This window comes from Poecilia latipinna, unplaced genomic scaffold, assembly GCF_001443285.1.
Source record: "Poecilia latipinna isolate Pla-1442-1.1 unplaced genomic scaffold, P_latipinna-1.0 Scaffold1501, whole genome shotgun sequence".
NCBI lineage: Eukaryota > Metazoa > Chordata > Actinopteri > Cyprinodontiformes > Poeciliidae > Poecilia > Poecilia latipinna.
In genome coordinates this window covers 37,202-54,444 of record NW_015114117.1, presented here as the reverse complement: position 1 = coordinate 54,444, position 17,243 = coordinate 37,202, and the positions used below count along the sequence as shown (strand labels likewise).

The 17,243-nt window shown below is 38.6% G+C and overlaps 1 protein-coding gene across 1 annotated transcript in view; it reads left to right on the top strand.

The window, feature by feature from the left end:
* Positions 1–16,676, top strand: part of LOC106963185 (carbohydrate sulfotransferase 11-like) — a 28,972-nt gene extending 12,296 nt beyond the window's left edge. The window contains exons 2-4 of the mRNA XM_015057950.1: positions 12,864–12,940; positions 13,793–13,960; positions 14,723–16,676. Coding sequence (XP_014913436.1) covers positions 12,864–12,940; positions 13,793–13,960; positions 14,723–15,406 — 929 coding nt within the window. The 3' untranslated portion in view covers positions 15,407–16,676. The remainder of the gene's footprint in view (positions 1–12,863; positions 12,941–13,792; positions 13,961–14,722) is intronic.
* Positions 16,677–17,243: the final 567 nt, after the last annotated feature.

The following is a 17,243-nucleotide window of genomic DNA, read 5'->3' as shown; positions in this document are numbered from 1 at the left end:
AATTGACCATTCAATTGTTAGTTTGCATTAACAATATATTCTCTTTTAAATAAAAGAATAAAAAGAATAAAAATTATATTGCCTAAAATGGCATTTAGTTTACGCTTGATCATTTGTATCAAAGGATACATCTGCAGGAAAAAAAAGTACTTCTAGCATCAGTATGTGAAAAGCTCAGTACATTGTAGGAATCAGCTGGTGATCAATTTTTGGATTTTGGATGATTGGCTAATAATTGGATAATAGGATGTGCTTAATAGAAGATTTCTCCTTTTTTTTACAGAAAAAAAGCTAAAACCACAACACTTAAGGAGTCTTGAGTAGAATATATTTACAGACAAAGTTTTTTTTTTTTAATCATAAATGCAAAATGTATATTTTTGGTGCAGTTTGGGCTTAATTACTGCACTAATGTTGTTCTCCTAGCAAATTACCTTCTATAGTCTGCATACTCCAGTTAACAATTACTCAGTTACTAAATTAGATTACGATTATTTCAGTAATTTATCCATCACACTTAATCCGATTAATTGTTTTCAGCCTTAGTTGTAAAGTTAGCTTCTAGCGTTAGAACAGCTAGCATGTAGCATTATCATTTTGGAAAAGTACCTCAGGACAGCAAAGAAACATCAACATTTTGAATTTAATTGACTATTTCTCAATACTTTATTGATTTAATTGACCTTACCTAAAAGCTACAACTAAATTTAGGGGATTTTTATATTCTTGTCTTTTTATCTAAAAGAAAATAGCAATGAATAAATTCAATAGAATAATTTATTTTAACTGTTGTAATCAGTATCCTGTCTGACTTTCAATGGTGCAAAGACAAGTGATTGCTTTTTAGTTTAGAAAGCAATAACATTATCTTAGACAAAGGGAAAAGCTGTTTTTTTTAAATAAAACCTTATAATTGAGATGGAAATCTTCTAATTCATTTTGTTTTGCTTAGTTGCAAAGTTATCTGGATTCTGTTTTCTATAAACTCAGAGCAGAAACGTTAAACCTGTGGTTTCCTGTCATAAGTCCTATCGTTATCGCTAAATTATTACGCATTGCATGTTGTCTTAATATCATTCTGACCTTACAATAGTAGAGATAAAACACCCCGTTTTTTTTCCCCTCAGAGGTTCTCTTTTATGTGGTTTCCCTGACTCAGCAGTGCTGCAGCACAGCATCCTTTCGGTGTATGAATGAGTCGCTGTCGACAGGATCTGAGCTCATTAAAGAATAGTTGGGTAAAGTGTGGGAAGTTCTAAAAAATGGAAACAACAGAGGCTGCACGGGGAAAACAAATGCTACATTTCTACACATAAATGTGCTAAACAATATAAAAATGCAGCGTCGTTATTAACTTTCATCCAACCTGTTCTTCATTGGTACCACTTTTTTACATTTATATGTGGAGGAATATGTGGAGGAAAACTTACTTCTGTTCCTCTATCGACTTTGGAAAACCATAAAAGACGAGTCCAAGACATCTGACCATAAAAGACGAGTGGCATCCAGACACGTTTCTAGGTGCTTGTCAGTTCCACAGTGGTTGGATCTGTTGTGGTTATTTCCTAACTGCTGGCACATCCACATCCACTGGATCCACCAAATCTGAACCTCATTTTAAAGAACAAGGTAACTGCCAGAGCTGGATGACTTGTAATGGTTGTTTTTCCCAGCTGCTCTTCCTGTTCTGGGCTTTGATTTTTCTTGCCAGTATGATATCAAAACAAGGTTCTCTACTTCTGAAGACATGTTATTCCTTCTGGCTATTATTTTACGATCTATTCAAGCATATGGGGGAAAACAAACCCGATACCATTTAGCCTGCTGCAGCTTGCCCCATTTTAAATGAATAACTATGAAAACAAATTTTTTTGTGCAGTATAAATAACATAAAAAACAGAAGCGTCAAGCTATCCTCGTATTGTAAACTTGAATCTAAACAGTTTGGCCAGGTCCGGCTATGACTGTATTTCTGAGTGTGTGTTCTCAAACTCATAAGGTTGTGGCCTCTTAGTCATAGCATAACCATTGTCCCCCCTTATGCTGAACGTTGTGATCTCCTAGACTTGAAACCACAAAATGAGGATCATGGTGGATTAGAAGATGTCATTAAACTGGAGGTTTAAGCCATTAAGTTGCTGTAATTTGTAAATCAAGAAAAATTTGTAATCATGACTTATGTGAAATGAGAAGTTTTGTGCTACCACACTAATTGCCATTATGCTAAATGTACTATTATGTCAATTAGGGCTGTTGTAAACGACTATTTTAGTAATCAAGTAATCTATCGATTATTCTTACGATTAATCGAGTAATCGGATAAAAAAAAGATACCAGTAAAATAAAACATTGGTAAGTCTAACATAACAGCAGTATTAGTATCGGATATTCGTTCGTTCTGAACCAGCCACCAGGCAGCAGCTCCGGGAGGGAAAAGTTCACACTTCCAAATGCAACTTGTATGTGATCTCCCGTGTGAACTGCAAACGACCTGAAAGTGTTCCACATGCGCAGTAGAGGGTGCAGTAACGTTCTCAGTATTTTTCCAACCGCCATAAAAAAAAGAAGTGCAGAAGTACAGAAGTACAGAAGTAAACATGGATGCTAATGGTGGAGCATATCTTACGATGTTGAAGTTGTTGTCCGACCGGAACCAGCACATTATTAACTTAATCCTCATTGTCAGCCATGTCTGTTGTTTTCCTTTCCACTTGTGCATATCAGGTGACAGAATACTGACGTTTGTCGAGTATCAGTGAAGTTCAGGTTGGTTTGAACTACAAGGTTCATTTAAATTGTTCCAGAATGTGACCTGGCCATTCAGACTCGGGTCACATTTGAAAAGATTCGACACGTACTGGATTTAGAACCCCATTTGCAAGTGACCTGGGTCGCATTAAAAAAAAAAAAAAAATCAGATCTGTGTTGTTCAGACTGTCATGAAAAGATCAGATACAGGTCACATTATGGCAAAAATATCTGATTTGGGTCACTTCAGGCTGCAGTGTGAACATAGCTTAAGCATCACCTCTCTGTAAAATTGACTGAACGTCTTATCTTTGCTATTTGATGGTCATACTTTTCGCTCAAATGTGATTCCTGACTGTTTCATGCTTTTTTGGGGGTCTCCTGAATACCTTATAGGAGACTACATCGCTGCACTCCCTCGGTTTACGGTAAATGTATTTCTCGCTGTGTGATTGGTGAATGAAGCTGACTAGGTGATTATAGTAAACACCCACACACTCTGTTGGGTATGATGACTCGATGGACATGCCCATCATCCAAATTTTCCAATCTGCTCCTGAGAAACTGCCAATGTTTGACTGAAGTACTGAGCTCTGATAGCCCAGATTGCATGGGGAAGGATAGTTTTCACTGTGACTCTTATTTCATTGCAACAGCGATAGAATCATCATTTATGAGGAGATATAAGAGGATAAAAAATGAAATTTGAATGCCTAATTTGATTTGATAACTTACCAATTATCACCCCACTAAGACGTCAATGCCTCTCTGTTTTTCCATGAATCTTGGTACAGGTGGTCAGATACTGTTGTGTGGTTTCCAAGATGTTATATAAAGCTGCTGATGTCTTTCGATATTCACATCACAAAGTGCATTTTTTTAGGTGGGAATGGTTGATTTTTTTTTTTCAACCATTTTTCACTGTTCACTATCTTCATCTACTGCGACTGAGTGTTGATTTTTAGACCTCTGGAGTGTTTTATCTTTATTTTGATACCAATTCAAATGAACCGTGTAGTTCCTGAAATATAACACATTTTTGTCATTTTATAGCTGATTTCTCAAAAAGAGGCCTACGACTCATGGGTACTTCTTTTATTTAAATGGGGACTCACAGAAAATGTGGTTCTGAGGCTTTCTTATTTTTTTTTCTTAAAACTTTTACCATAGTAAAAGCTTTAATTTCTTTATAAGCTATTTTTTGTGGAAGCAAACAAGCAGATTTCTGTTCTGCATTTAAAACCTGACTTGCAACATGTATTCATATTGGTCTGCTTCCTTTGTTGTGCAATCATTAAATAAAAAACAAAACCTTGAAGGGAAGATGCAGTATCTGTCTCTGCCTTTTGCATTGTGAAAGAAAAACAGGAAGTGTGGTTGTAGAGCAGGATGGTTATACGTAGCCCTACAGGGGACATGGGAATTTTTTTTTTTTTTGCGTTCCCTTGCAATACTTTTGTGTTCCCTCGCAATAATCTACTGATCAGTTTATGCGGCATAATTGAATACTGTAAGTGGCCGCCGTACTTTCTGCTTTAATACAAGCTTATAAGGTTTTTCCATGGACTATTTCTGAGTTATTATTGCGGGGTAATAAGTCATCTGATTGTGTGTCTATTGTGTTCGTCTGAATGGTTTAAAGGGCTGCTTTCAGTGCTGTTCCATCTTAGCCTTAACAGACATAAACATGCAGTAAATAAATCGATTTTCAATCAGTTTTTTGCACCAAAGCGTTAATAATAATAAACACGTTTTCACAGAGGCTCTGTAAGAGCCATATGAATGAAATAAGTAATTATTGATATGACAGGAGCAGCGGCTTTGACACCTGGTGGTGGGTGTGTCGATGTGGACGTGACTGTCATGAAGTATGAATGGGAAGGTGACTGGCTGCTGGCTCTATGTGTATGAGGAAGCGGGTGAGCTGGGTGGTCAGTCCTCGCAAAGTTTGGAGCATAATAAAAATTTAAAAAATCGATAATTGTGACAGAACAAAGAAGAGGTTAGGAGTTGACTGATACACGGACAGATGAGATTCTCTGAGTTAACCCAGTGCGGCCCTCTACCACCATTAGTTTGCTGTGTTTTATAATAATAAAACGTGTTTATTATTATTAACTCTTTGGTGCAAAAAACTGATTGAAAATCGATTTATTTACTGCATGTTTATGTCTGTTAAGGCTCAGATGGAACGGCACAGAAAGCAGACATTTAAACCGTTCAGACACGAACACAATAGAGACACAATCAGATGACTTATTACCCCGCGATAACTCAATAGTCCATGGAAAAACCTTATAAGCTTGTATTAAAGCAGAAAGTACGGCGGCCACCGTAAGAAAGGCTTGCAGTATCAATTATGCCGCATAAACTGATCAGTAGGGCTCCGTATGGTTAAATGATGCTAAGCTTGGGAGCATTTAGCCTATAGCAAATGCACTGTGCACTCAAACATCTGTCAAATTTAATTTAACTTAATATGTAAAAGTCAGTCATACTTTACAGAAAATCTCCATTGAAAACAAATTTTACCACCCTGACTGCTTCTTATTAAGTTGTGTTTATACAGCTGTATATAATGCTGCTGCTAACAGGCTAGGGCCCCACAAACCACTTGCAGGCTGTCTTCCCTCAGTGAAGCCATAATCCATCAAAGTGAAGTCTTTGAACGTTCCAGGGAAATTAGATTTGAAGCTGCTGATGTCTTTCACATCAGTGTAAACTGACTTTATTTCCTTTAAGATGGGGCTCTTTCAAACGACAAATGAACTGGTTTATGTTATGACTCAGGAGCAGAGTTGCTCATCTATAAGAAGTGTTCATTTGATCAAATAGGAGGGGAAAAAAACAGTGTTTGCTTGTGTTGTTCTAATTAGCGACATGAGACCCAATTTTGTTCAATTTGAAAATACTTTATTTTTCCTAAAGTGAAGTTAAATGTAACTAATATCCAACTCTCTTCAACGAATCATTGCCGATGGTGTTGCTGTCAGTTTTAACCCTCATAAGTCGCAAGAGAGTCCATCTGCAAGTTTTTTACCCTCTGCGTGGTTCAGTGCGGTGTGTCACGCTTACACGTTTAGAATTTTTTGTGGGTGTGTTTTTAGGAACTGGTAGGAAGGTTAGCAAAATGAAGATGGAGCCCTTCAGGATAGAAATTTTTTACTTTTTTTAATACAATTATTCCCTAAATAACTAGAAAGACTATGAAATGGAACGTCTGAATGGAAATTGGAGAAGCCATTGTCCATGGTAGACGCTACCTCCAGAAAGATGCTTACTAGATACAGACGTATCAGAGCTACTCCATTTTGCTGCCACCATGAGGTCTGGAACATCTGGAGGTTGTGAGTTTTTTAAACTTCAAGACCAGGTCTAACAAACAATAATCCAAACTGTAAACGGCTGCTGCTGTCCTGTCTCCCTGCTGGGATAGTTATTGGTGCCCCATTTTCTCCTTCAGACACTTCCAGTGTTTTTTCACACTGAAATTAGCTTGTTGAAGCTGTCATTATATGGACATCCTTTCCAGTGCAGCTAAGTAAAAATGTCCATATTTACTCTACTGATGACTCATTCGTTTGCGATCCATATCTCTATTAAAGAGGAAATGCTTTATTTTCATTTTATTTGAAGAAAGGGGAAGTTAGTTTAGATTAGTTAAGTGCTGTATGTTTATCCTGATATGTACAAGGCTTAATGGAGCCCTTCTTGTCTCTGAATGAAGCAGCGTGACATCATATGATAGTCAGACTGTTGAACCAGGCATCCAGTTTCCACATGTACCCCTTAAAAGCAGAGTGTTGGGGCAAGCGGTTAATAGGATTGAGGGCTCATCTGCAGGCAGTATTTTGTTACTTCCTTGCTGTGAAAGGAAGTGGTGGTTTTCTGGTGCATGTGACAAAACACATCAGACCGAAAGAGATGCGGTCTGTGATAATCACTATGTAGTACTCTGTCTGCTTTTTACATTGACACACTCAAAATGCAGAAAAATACATACTAATTGAGTGGAATGTATACATTTGTATGAGTAAAAACTTGATTAACTCTTGTTTTTGTGGATTTGTTTGTAACTTTTGTTTTATGTTGCTGTCTGTCATTACCAGGTCTCCCTTAAAGTCTAATTTTAAGGGAGACCTGGCAATAATAGGCAGCAGCATCATTTCAGTGATGACTACCTGGTTAAATCAAAGTTAAATAAATAAATAAATAATGGCAACAACTTTATTGTAATGAATGTTTGAGTCAGATTCTGTGTTGTGACTGAAATTTGTAGTCAGCTGCATTGCTGGTACTCAGCTAACTACATGCTTCGTTTTAAGATGGTAAAACAAATAGCTTGTTGTATTTCCTCTCTGCCACACACTTTGCAGATTACGTTTTTCTGCTCCTGGTCTGAGTGTTCAACCCTCCCACAGTCCTAAGAGACAGAGTTGTTTAAACCCCACAAGTTTTTTACTCTGTGCTCAGTCCAGCAGAGTGACAATGTGCACTTTTACAAGTTTTTATGTGTGTGTGTGTGTGTGTGTGTGTGTGTGTGTGTGTGTGTGATTTCGGAAAGACCGTCACACTCTTATCTTGCCAAATGGTGCTTCCTCCCTGTCCAACTGTGACATTTGCCGTGCTTCTCCTGAGCATCACGGTAAGACGGCAGAAGGGTTAAGAAACAAGGTCCATTGAATCCAGAGAACTTTACCCCGAATGCGTCCTGGTTGGGGTCGCACCTATCTCGCATGCGCTTCTACCCCCACTTCCCCCCTGTCTGACCGTGACATCGTCGCACTCTTCCTGAGCATTGCGCTAAGACCATGGGACGTTAAATCCAAACCAGGTCCAGATGATTTAAGTTTTTGCACCTGCCTTTTAATGACCTCTTCCCTTGCGTTCTCAGCTAAGTTGCTTCCTGCTTGCTCTGTTTTGATGTCGGAATCAACAAGCATTACTGCGTTTAGTCAGTAGAGATTTTTACCGTAGGTCAAATTTATATTGCTTCTACCGTTACCGTATATATTTTGCATTCCTAATAGCTAACAACATCATTAAATCATTAATTGAATATACAATGAAGTCATTAAATGTTTATTCAGATGTTTATATAATTTATTTAAGACCATTCATGCCATTAAAGATGCAATATGTACCTTTCATAAAAAAAATATGGTTTTTACATATTTGCTAAAACTGTCACCATGTCATGACAGTATGTTAAGGGACAGATAATCTGCTAAAAGATTGAGCTCCTCCACAGCCATTTGAAGAAATGCACTGCTCCTGGCAAAAAATAATTAGAGCCTGAAGGAGGGTCTTAATGCTGTCAATCATACTCATGAATGTGTTACTAAATGTGCAAATGGCAGAGAAACAACTCATTGTTACATGTTCATCATTGTAACTAGCCATTCATGACAGACTCTGCTGACAGGAAGAAGCAGGAGACTGTGGGCAGTGGCACACAGACATGATTGACATCACTATGGCTCGCCTCCTGGCTCTGATTGGTTGGTTGTAGTTAGCAGTGGGAGAAGGCAGAGGAGCTTGATTTGTTTTCTTTCTTTCCACAGATTATCTGCCTCATATTATACTTTCATAACACAGTGTAAAAAAAAAAATGACATACTACAGCTTTAAATCATTAGAATGATTAATTAGTCAGTAATTAAATTTCTGTTAAATGTTTCATGGTACATTTACTTAACAATGTAATGATGTAGTTATTTAATTCTGACCCTTTTGGGCCTCTGTACTGTGCAGCCTTGTGATTCGTTCATATTAAATAAGGATTTTCTGATGTTTTAAGCTGGAATGTATTCATTATTTTGTTCATTTTCACCTCCACAATGTCCAATGTAAAGCCTTACTGTCCTTTACTTCATCACTGTTCATAAAATATGTAAAGTATTGATTTATAGCCCTGGGCAATTAAGATTTATTACATAATAAATCTTAAAGATCACTTTTGTGATCTTTAAGAGATCACAAAAGTAAAGTTTTGTCATAAAACAAAAGTTGTTTACTTTGGCATATTCTGCTTAACAAGTATGCTCTTATTTTGACCACTGATGAGCACTTCCACCTCATTCTAATGATGAAACCCACATCCTTCATGTTGTTTTGTTCTGAAAAGTCAGCGCAAAATGGCAGAAAGAAGACAGGAGAAGCAGCAGATCAGAAACACTTTGTGACACGGCTAATCTATTCAATCACCTGAGGTTTGAACTTAGTGGTCTGTGAGCAGCTAATACAAGAACTGACAGGAAAATATGAAATGTATTTAGCTTTGTTTCTTTCTGTTCAGTTGAAATAATTTTCCCATATTCATTGTTTTGACCGTTAGTAGTTCTTGTTTTATTTGTTAGTTTGCAGCTTATTTTTATTTTCAGTTGAGATTGTCTTTCCCCAGATTTTTGAAGAGCACTAAATTGCTGATTTTATTTATTTCATTTGTACTTTTGAGTAAATAAATTGCCAGTGATGTTAGAAAAAAAAAAAACAGTTCAGGAACTTTGTACAAGTCAATATTGATCAAAATAAGTGATTATATACATTTTTAACCCAATGGCAAACCCAAGAGATTCCACTCATTGCTTTACATTTTTAAAACTTTACTCAAAGGTTTGAGCTCTTATGCAAAGTCTTAATATGGAGGTATCATTCAGTGGTACCTGATTAATATCTAATGCTCTGTCCATTCTGGGGTTTCTTTCAGCAATCTTCCTTGCGTCCACTCATGTCAGTAGTTTTCAGTAGATTTTACTCAATATTTTGGTTTCATTCAATTCCTTTAATTTAACCCTTGTATGTAGAAATGGGGTCCAACCGACCCCACACACATAAAACTTATATCATTTGCCATAGTCCTCTACGTTTGCCTCAGTCCTCGCTGTTGGATGCAGGTAATGTTAGCTAAAAGATGACTAGCTAATATCAATACAGAACCTTAAGCTTAACAAGTACCTTGTAGGCTACCGATGTTGGTGTCTATTTTCAGCTACGTACATTCATTTTGCCCCCAAAAAAGTCACACGCGTCATATCAACCAGACAGCCATTTGTAATCCATAGGGGGGGCGCAGAAGAAAAAGTTTGGGAACCACTGACCTATATCATCCAAGTATCTTCCTCTGTAAATCTGTCTGGCAGAGAGAGGGAGAGAGACGTTGGAGTTGGGGATATGATGCTTGCCCAGTATGACTGATGCATCCATGAACCTCCTTTTCAACTCCTCTTGTTCAAGTATACTAGTTCAACTATTAGTTGAGCTTTTGAGAATGCAGTCTGCCTTTTATTTTAAAAAGTTGAAATTAAAATAAATAAATGACAATGCATCTCAAATAATTAACAGTCTCAGTTCATATTCTGTGATCATGTATTTAGGTATTTATGCAAGCAGAGCCTCTGATCTACTTTCTGGCGTCCTGAAGAAGGGTCCTGAGTTTGCCTGAGGATTATTTGATGCCTGATTGGTTGTGTGTGTAACCTGGATCTGTCCGTCTGATAAAGCAACTGTGAAACATGAATGTCTCTGCAAGAATAAAGATGTGTACAAAATATTGTTTCCAAACATTCAAAAGCTTCCATTAAAAACTTCTAAAGCTCAGAATAGTTTGGCAGCAGCGTGATGACTGTCTATTTGTGTTTTGTGAAGGTATGTTAAACACTGCTGTTAAGGAAATTGAGGATTTTGATCTCGATCAGAGTGCAGAAGCAGAGCGCTCTACAGTAGACCTGCTGCACATTTTGCTGCGTCACCGTTAGCGCTGTTCTTCTGCTTGTTTGGATTTTTTCTTCCTCTAACTTAAGGGAAGCAATCATGATTTACATCTTGAGTTTAAGCTGCAAATCATGTACTGCAGTACGTGCTTCTATTATCACAGGAATTCCAGTTTAAAATGATAACCTAATACAAGTGTGGCTTCTGACAGCAGTGAAACGAGCATGCCTTTAGAATGCAGTAAAGTCAGCAGGGAGCACAGCATGTGAGCCCCAGCTGGATTTTATACTTGTGTAATATACACAGCGTTTTTATTGCTTATATTGTTTCAGCATGAATATGTGGAGTTTTCATCATAAAAAAATAGTTCCCTTCACGCTGCTGTGCCCTGAAGTTACCCTCACCCACTACCTCTCTTTGCCTTTTCCTCATGTGTTTTTGTTCGATATCATTAGCATTGTAACAAATCTCTTTTCTTACTAGAAGTGCATTTTGATCTTTAATGCTGTTTTCACACCTTTTAGTATATTGGACTCTGCAAGAGTCCAATATACTAAGCGGTTTGATTGGACCAAAACTGGACCAAAACTGCAACATTTGTTACATTTTCAGCTGGTGTGACTGACTTTCACACTGCATTGTGTCAAATGATCTAAACTCTTTGAAAACTGTGGTGGTGCTCCACCAAGAACCACCGAACCAATGGAAACGACACAGAGCGCAACCCCCTCCTTCACAAAATGTAAATAAAAATGGAGTGGCGTGAGGCTTTAGTGGTTCTAGGATTTTACTTTTGTAATTGGTAAAAGATCACAAGTCATTTATTTTAGTGCATCACTAAGTATGCGTCTGCGGTCGTTAAATATCTGCACGTGTCCGGCGGACGACCACACTGAGTCCGTCTTGGAGTATTTGCGGTATTTCTGAGAAGTGAAGTACACCTGAGTCTGTTGGAGGCAAAATTAAACTGTACCTGCTCATATTACACAGCAGGTTTTTACTAAGTAGCCAAAGAGTTAGGTAATGTCAGAAACCTTTCTCAGCTAGGCGGTGAGAGGTTGACCAGCTAACCTCATGAAAAGTTAACCTCACATGGTAACCTCACATGAGTGCCATGCATCCCCCAGAATGCCATGTGATTCTGGAGCGGAGTTCAATGAATTGATCAAAATTCTCTCAGACGTATTTTCTTTTGATAACAATATCAATATCTGTCTATTGCAGTATATATTATTATTATTTTATCACCCAGCCCTACTACAGTGACATCTTTGCACAGAAAAACTCTAATGCCTCTAGAAATCTGTGCGTGATTAACCCCTAATGGACTGGTGTAGCTAATTAGCATCATTCCTCTTTGGTTGCCAGTACAGTGTAGGCCAGTGGTGCCCACAGTGGGTCCTGGAGGGCCAGCATCCTGCATGTTCTAGTTCTCTCCCTTTTGGTCGCAACAACCTTCTCAGCAGGTCAATGTTCTTCTTAGGCCTTCTAACGAGCCATCATTTGATCCAGGTGTGTTAAACCAGGGAGAGAACTAAAGCATGCAGGATGCCGGCCCTCCAGGACCCACTTTAGACATCAGTGGTGTAGGTGCTGTATACTAAAAATATTGGTTGATACAAATACCTCTCATTCTAAGGATACTATTAGAAGTGATTTGATACCTGTGTAGTTGTCCAGGTGTAACTCATAGAGGTGTGCAATTGGCAGAAAGCAGGAAATTTAGAATATAACCTCAATAAATAATCTTAATCCTGAACTAGGTTGTGCAAAAAAAAAAAAAAAAGTGTTCAGGCTTACTAATGTCTTCTACATGTGATATATTAAAAAAGACAGAGTCTGACCACAATTCAAAATATTAAGTTCAAAATTGAGTTTTTGTTTGACATGAATTGAAATGTTCTCTGTTCTTGCCTTTTACTTTTCAGAACTTCCTGTTTTCTGCAGTAGCTGTAAGAGCAGCTCTGTAAACAAAAGTCTCATCTATTGTTGGGTAAAAGGGTTGGGCAAATGACTGTTAAACAGAAGAAGTCAGAGCGCTGTTTTTTAAAAGGCAAAGTTTGTTGGGAACAATCTGTTCCTATGGATTGTTTAAAGGAAGTAGGGAGGATTTCCCCTGTGAATAAATCAGAGCAGTAGAGTGGTGGAAAGTTGGCTTGGAATGAACTGGAAAAATATGACGCAGTGTAAAATGATTTAGTATTTTTCACAAGCACTTAGAGTAATGTGTTCATCTTAATAGGTACCCTGTCAATAAACCACTCTTACAAATTTTCAAGAAAAATGACTGGGGTGTTAAAATCATGCTGATAGATGCTTTAGAACAGATATTTTCTAAATATTTTATTCAAAAGCTTTCCTTATATAAGTTGTTCATGAATCACTTTCTTGTTGTTCTATAGAACGGGCTTTGAAGACTGGCAGCAGACCTGGGAAAAGTAGAAGAAGTCCTTTACAGACCCTTTACAAAGGAGACCAGGTGACAACAAATATACACCTTTCTCTGAATTTATCATAAATGCAGCAACCACAAAACAATTAAAGGACTATGTCAAAAGTGTTGACATAGTCAAAAAGTTGCCTCAGTTTTGGACAAATCTTGAAATTGACTTATTTAATGTTACTTAAAACGACCAACCAGGAGCAAGTTGCATAGCTAATGTGTACAGTATGCATTACAACTGTAAAAAAAAAAATAATAATCTTTATTGTCATTACAGAAACTGTGTAATGACAAAGCAAACTAAGTGATATTTATAACAGAAAGTGTGTGATTCTCACACATACTTTCGCAATGTATTAATGTTTTAACAATTATACATCCTTTATATAGAGCAAAAAGCCCCTAGCACATGCAGCCAACCAGGTCTTCCATATGGTTCTCCTAAAATGTCAAGACAAGACAAAAAATAAATAAGTATTTTGTGGCTGAAATTCCAGCTGGAACTGCTGCTGCTTCTAAACCTTATTGTTTTTAGCATTTTTTTGCAATTAAAGTCAGAGATTTTTTAGATATATTTGCAAATAATTTTGCTATAGTTTTTCCTCATGAAACCTCCTCCAAAATCTACATATAGAAGAAAAGAAATAGCAAGCATATTGGAGAAAAATTAAGTCAGCGCAAGTCAAAAATTAAGTCAAAAATTTGATTAGTAACAGGAATATGCAGTTCTGTCTTTCACTAATGAAAATGATAACGACAGAAAAAAATCTATTTCTATCAGTGAAGTGTTAAACAACCAGGCCTTGATGGATACTGTTCGTCCCATTGTTTTTGTTTACAAGGCTGTTTTTGATCCTCCTCTCACTCGACCTGCTTCATCTTCATCAGAAGCAGCTGAAGCTGTCGGCAGCTCAGAAGTCCCTCCAAGGCCGCAGGAAGGTGTTGGACCAGGCATGTCTGAGCCACACGAAGAAGCGCCGGGTGCTTTCGCCAGAGGATCTCAAACACCTCATTGTGGACGACAAACACGGCCTTATTTACTGCTACGTACCCAAGGTTGGTTTCTGTAGCATAAATCCCACGTTTGTGGGGTTGGAGAGAGTTGATAATCAAGGACCAAAAACGCTTGAATTGCTTTCTACTTCTTTTTTCTTTTGCTGTCATAATTCATAAGAAATAATAACAAGAATTATGTTCTTCTTAAACTGTAGTTATTAGCACAACAGTAACTTCCTTTATCTTCAGTTTCTGTTCATTAGATGCTGAATGGAACAGTTTTTAAAAATTTAATTGAATACTGAGTGGAAGAAGCACAGTGAGTCTTCAACTTGAAGAGAAAGTAAGGATGAGTGAAACCAAGCAACACCCAAATATTTTCACACCCCAATAGTCTCTTCAAAACTTTAAACTTCTGTATCTCATTGGAGATTTTATTTGATAAACTACATCGCATTTTTGCGGTTGTGTTTACCCAGAATGTCCTGTAATAGAGTCCGCTTCCTGCTTTTGGAGTGGTCTCCGGTTCACTTGCTGCTGATATGCATTTGGACTGCATCAGAGTTCACTTTAGCCGAACCCAGAGCTAGGTTTTTAGACAGAACAGAGTTTGCTGTTTTGTTCCGCATCAGAGTTCGATCGCACATTCACTCCTCCCCAAACAAACTGAAGTTTCTAGACAAACAAACTAGAGTTTGATAAAGTGGACTGAACAGGGCTGGTGTGAATGCTCCCTTAGAAGTCTCTAGAACTTTAAAACAGCCTAACTAAAGAGGGTTGATTGCATCTCACTGCTCTTTGTCTCTGTTGTATGACATCCAGGTAGCCTGCACCAACTGGAAGCGTGTGCTGATGGTCCTCTCCAGTAATGGCCGTTACTCCGACCCTCTCGCCATCCCTGCTAACGAGGCCCATGTGGCAGGTAACCTCCGCACGCTCTCTGAATTCTCCGTGACGGAGATAAACCAGCGCCTCCGCAGCTACCTCAAGTTCATTTTTGTGCGGGAGCCCTTTGAGCGCCTTGTTTCAGCCTACCGCAACAAGTTCACACGTAGTTACAACACCGCCTTCCACAAGCGCTACGGAACCAAGATCATCCGCCGGCACCGGGCCAACCCTCAACCGGAAGCCCTGGAGAAAGGAAACGACGTCTCCTTCCGAGAGTTCATCCAGTATCTGGTGGACCCCCGGACACAGCGAGAGGAGCCTTTCAACGAGCACTGGGAGCGGGTGCACTCCCTCTGCCACCCCTGTCTGATCCACTACGACGTGGTGGGGAAGTATGAAACTCTGGAACCTGACGCTCAGGCCGTGCTAAGGCTAGCAGGGGTGGAGGGTAAAGTTCAGTTCCCAACGTCTAGCAAGAGCACCAGGACTGACGGCAACATGGCAGCACGGTTCTTTAAGCACATCAGCCCCTATTATCAGAAGAAACTGTTCAATCTCTACCGCATGGACTTCTTACTCTTTAACTACACCACACCGGAGTATCTGAGGACTCGATGACTAACAGAGACGAGAGGATCCCACGTTCCATCCACACTTTAGAGCGATGATTAGTTTGCACGTTTTGGTTTCTGTTGAAATGACTGATTTCAGGGACATGGAAGAAATAAAGAAACATTCTCATGTGCACAAGATACTATCTGGTGCATATGAGAAAGTTTGTGTTTTTATTTTTCTTCAGTGTCCCCTTAGGGGCTCCGTAGATTCCTATCTGTTGGGGGAAACAAACTCCAATCTCTCAGACAGACAGTTTCCAGACTGATGTAGGTGAATCACGAACTCTTACAAAGAGGTTGTTATTTTTTTGTGACCGTTTGCTATTACTCCAGTTGTCATTGAGCCGGTGAAAAGCGCCTCACCAGCGTTCCTGCTGTGCCCACTACAGTGATAATCCTCTTGTAGCTTTCCTCTTTTAGGAGAATCAATGAGCCATAAATGAAAGCCAGTGTTTTCCAGAGGAGCCGGTTCTCCTCTTTTGCTGGCGATTGTGCTGACTGTGAAGTTTTCCTCGGATTGTTTCTGAGCTGTTATGGAAAGCCTTAATTTATGTACGTATGTCAGCGCAGAGTATTTATTGTCGTATGAAGCGAGGTGTGAAAATAATTTAAATGAAATGACAAGAGGGTTTTGTTTTTTTTTTTTTACCAAGTGTTAGAGTTCAGATTAAGAAAATGTTTTGGGTATCTGGTAGTCTTCTTCAGTTCAGTGAAATTCTCTTCTCAGCATCTTTCCCTGCCCGTATTTAGCTCCGGGACTCTGGGGCTGAACAAACAAGCGCATAGCTGTGGTCATGGCGGGGTCCGGCCCAGCGCTCCCCCGGTCAGAGCCGCCCTTGTTAGAGACAGCATTGGCAGACGAAGGGTTAAATCCACCTACAGCTCTCTGCACTGCAGCGCCTTGTTTCACTTGTTTCAGCAAAAACGCCTTGGAATTTCTGGAGGAATAATTTGGAGCTTACTATAGGAAAACAGCTTCTTAATGGGCTTTACTGTCTTCTGCACCCAAAAGAGGAAACTTTGACACATTTGTGGCTTTTTCTGGATCTGTAGATTGGATTTTACTGCACATTAAAAAAGAAAAGAGTCCAAGTGTTTAACAAGTACAGTCATCTGTCATTGAGTTGCATTGTGGGTAGTGTAGGCCCAAAGAATCTGGATATTTTTGTTCTTTCTTACTTCAGCTGCTGAACCTCAACTTTAACTTTAAGAAAAGTGTTATTTTTGTATGATTTGTTTTGGGAAACAATTAAAGAACTGAAAGGTCCAGTGTGCAGGATGATGCTCTGTCTGTCCACAAGTGCAGGAAGTTAAAAATGTTAAAACATTTCAGTTTTTCTGTTCTATTACAGCAACAGATAGATGTTGAAAGGAAGTGAAAGATCAGCGTTGCTATCATTGTTGTTCTATTGCTGCTTTTAGAACCAGTTCCTGACAGAGAACCATCTTGATGCAACGCCCCTTAAAACTGCTGTTAACTTTCTGTAGACAGTTCCTCCAGGATTTTGCCATTTTTGGGGGTTTGCAATCACTCACTGATTTTGTAGCTGTACTTAAGAAATATTTGCAGATTCCTTCCAAAATGTAACTATAGAAGAAAAAAAAAAAAACACAGTTTTGTTCTTTGCATAATTAGCTTATTTTTTGTTACTCGCCACATTGATCACCATCTGACTTCAGTAAGGCTGAGCAGTGTTGTAGAAGTAAGAAATACTGCAACCTGCAGGTGGGAGTTAGCATCACTTAAACCCAATGTTTTTGACCATTTTTACAAAAAAAAAAAAAAAAAAAAAAAAATTGCAAAAACCCAAAATTATGCTTTGGTGTTTTTAAAAGCAAAT